The 3,379-nt window shown below is 40.5% G+C and overlaps 1 protein-coding gene across 1 annotated transcript; it reads right to left on the reverse strand.

Moving 5' to 3' along the window:
* Nucleotides 1-1,135: 1,135 nt before the first annotated feature.
* On the reverse strand, nt 1,136-2,086 carry LOC122928343 (olfactory receptor 6N1-like). Its single transcript, XM_044281102.1, has one exon. It carries the CDS (start codon nt 2,084-2,086, stop codon nt 1,136-1,138), a length of 951 nt encoding a protein of 316 aa, XP_044137037.1.
* Between the last annotated feature and the right edge of the window lie 1,293 nt (nt 2,087-3,379).

Consider the following 3,379-nt stretch of genomic DNA (forward strand, 5'->3'; position numbering starts at 1 on the left):
CGCTGGTGTCAGGAGGTGAACTGAAGAGGACGCTCTCTGAAGCATCCCAACAGAGAGGAATATCAAGTAGCAGGAGATATTTACACACAAGACCTCAAGCAGGTAATTGACCGCACAGAGCAACATCAGTGTATACTTTTACTTTTAAGTTTATAGCAGTACTCCTACAAGTATCTGAGAATACTCTTATTTTTTATATTAGGACACTGACAGGGCAATTTTAGTATATCCTTCAGACTACAGGCCCTACAACGAAAAGGGAGAACAAGTAAAGAACCTTAAAGCTCTATATTGGGAGCGCTATTAAGTCCGTCACCCAGCGCCGGTATCTCATATCACCCATACGGGCGATAATCGTTTGTAGCATATAATACATAATACAGACACCTGTATTGCACCTATATTTATAGGTAGCTGTCTGTATTATTAACGTAGCTATTTGAAAATGCATGTTTTGATTTATAGAAAAATTTATTTACAGTATCTCCTATCCACAGAGTAGACGATAAATACCCGATCAAGTGGCATCCAACCACTGGGACCTTCAGCTATCCCAGAAACTAGAGGCTCCTGAGTCCACTTGTTGAATGGAGTGGTAGTGCACATGCCAGTCTACTGTTCAATTTCACTTGTTTGGAGCTGATGTAGACAGCACTCTGTCAGAAATTAATAGAGTGAACCGACATGCACTCTGCATCTCCATTCAGAGTGGGGGCTCAGGGAACCCTCATCTTTGGGATTACTGGGTTCCTCCCTTGATCCCAATTTATCACCTATCCTGTGGATAGATAATACCTACGTTTCATGGGATAACCTCTTAAGAATGATAAATTAAGCTATTCATATTATTCAGTTTTTTTCTTAGTAATTTCATTTCTTAAATTTAAATTTCTAGCATTTCTTAGCAACTTCAAACTTCGACATTAATGTACAGATATAGCAGAAACACTAACACATGCCCATATGCAACTGATGGCTTTTACTGTATGTAGGTACATTAGATATGTAAGTACATAAACAGTATGTGTGCTTTTTGCCTGATAATGGCCATGGCACATTTGTATTTCGTTTCAACAAGCAAAATACATTGAAACCTATTTAAATAAGAGCACAAAATCAAATAAAGTCTTATGTTTTATTCAAAGTCCTTCCCTTTATTTATTCTTTTGAAAAACTTTGTCACAGAGTCCTTCATCTCTTTATTCCTCAAGCTGTAGATAATGGGATTCAACATAGGAGTCACCACTGTATACAGCAAAGATAACACTTTGTTGATATCTAGTGAGAATCTAGACATGGGTTGCATGTACATGGCTGTTATTGTGCCATAATATATCATAACAACAGTCAGGTGGGAAGCACATGTAGAAAAGGCCTTTTTCCTTCCAATGGCTGAAGGGATCCGTAAAATGGTGGAAATAATGAACATGTAGGAGAGTACAGTTAGGACAAAGGAGCTAAATATAAGGCCAGTAGCCAATACAGAGATGGCTGTCTCTGTAAACTGAGTGCTGCTGCAAGAAAGTTTGAGAAGAGGTTGAGCATCACAGTAGAAGTAGTTAATTTGATTAGGACCACAGAAAACAAGCTTTGATATTAATACAACTGGGAGGATTGGAGACAGGAAGCCACCAACCCAAGCCCCAGAGGCCAAATGGTGTGAGGTTGTGTTGGTCATTTTGGAAGAATAATGCAGAGGATTACAAATAGCCAGATAGCGATCATAGGCCATTGCAGTTAGTAGATAACACTCAGAAGCTCCAAGGGAGCTAAATAGATACAACTGAATCATACAGTTTTTGAAAGATATGGCCCTATTGTTTGTCACAAACGTGGACAACATCTTGGGTACAATGACTGACGTGTACCATATTTCCATAGCAGACAGATGGTTAAGGAAATAAAACATAGGGATCTGCAGTTTGTAGTTTGTTAGCACAGTGATAAAAATTATTATATTGCCCGTTACAGTAAATGAGTAGATAAGTAGGAAAAGCAGAAACAGAAACAGGTACAGCTTCTTCAGGCTGGGGAATCCCAAGATAATAAATTCTGTCACAAATGTTTGATTTATTCCTCCTCCCATTTCATTGAGTAGTTGCTAGAAGTAAAATAGATGAAAGATTAATGAAAAAAAAAATTCTGTTGTATAGCAATTATGGAAAATATTCTTAAAGGGGTTTCCCGGGTTTAGAGCTGAACCCAGACATATCCCCATCTTCACCGCTTGGCCCCCCTGATATGAGCATCAGAGCATCGGGGCATAGGGCAAGGGCTCTTTTGTTTACATTGGCGCATTGTTAGGTGGAAGCTTCTACCCAGCAGTGGTCCCGGTGACATCACCGGCTCTGATGGGCGTGCTTTAGCACTGCCCTAGCTGTTTTACAGGCTAGGGCAGCACTAAAGCCCACCAATTAGTGACGGTGACATCACCGGGCTCACTGCTATGCGGCAGCCTCCACCTATCAGTCCCCATGGAGAGCCCTGTACATCACTGGATCTCTAAAAAATGCCACAGGAGAGCATCAGAGCATGAAATGCCCCAATGCTCATATCAGGGTGGCCAGAGGCGTGAAGATGGGGATGTGTCCAGGTTCAGCTCTGAACCCGGACAACCTTTTTAAGTAACCAATATTAGAAAGCATTTACCAAGACATTTACTAATATTCGCCAACTATCCAATGCTCCAGTTTGTGAAAGTAGGGCAACGTTCTCTATATTGCTCAACGTGGCAGATGTCGGACTGGGAATGTTTTACATGTTTCTGAACACAGGAAACGCCTGTTCTTGAGATGTCCCAGAGGTTGGATCAGCTTCTCTCAGGCCGTGGATATGCCATGAATGTCTAAGGAGAATATCTATTTCGATGATGCACATTTCAGGAAAGTGGTGCAGTGGCTTCATACAGTAAATATGGCACCTAATGAATTTTTAACACTACAGCTTCCTGAATATGCTGACAGCTACAGGCTGTCAGGACATGTGGAGAGTTGTACTTTTACAACAGCTGGAGAGCTATAGATGGGATATTACTGTTTTAGAGATATTATTTGTCTTCAAGTAAAGGTCTTAGAGAGGTTGTGAAAATTTAGGGAATCATTTCATATCTTTTCCAGATTTGATCTCCAGCTGATTAGTGGACTGGACAACCAGACTCTTTCCCAGAGCATCTGTATGGGTGCAGCATAAGTAAATGAGTTATCACAAGTCTGCATCCATGGTCATCATGACCTACTCTTGGGAGATGGAACACAAAATACAGTATATGTTGAAGCTGGAAATCTGCTAATTTATATGAAATAAGCATAGCTAAATGTCCCTTTGACCACTAAAGAATGCAGCTCTTTTGGACCTTGAAGAGGTTGATCACTTTCTGTCT

Source organism: Bufo gargarizans, chromosome 1 (assembly GCF_014858855.1).
Source record: "Bufo gargarizans isolate SCDJY-AF-19 chromosome 1, ASM1485885v1, whole genome shotgun sequence".
Lineage (NCBI taxonomy): Eukaryota > Metazoa > Chordata > Amphibia > Anura > Bufonidae > Bufo > Bufo gargarizans.

What these genes read in the sequence shown, in the direction of transcription:
- LOC122928343 (XM_044281102.1), bottom strand. Translation starts at nt 2,086, where the DNA reads ATGGGAGGAGGAATAAATCAAACATTTGTGACAGAATTTATTATCTTG.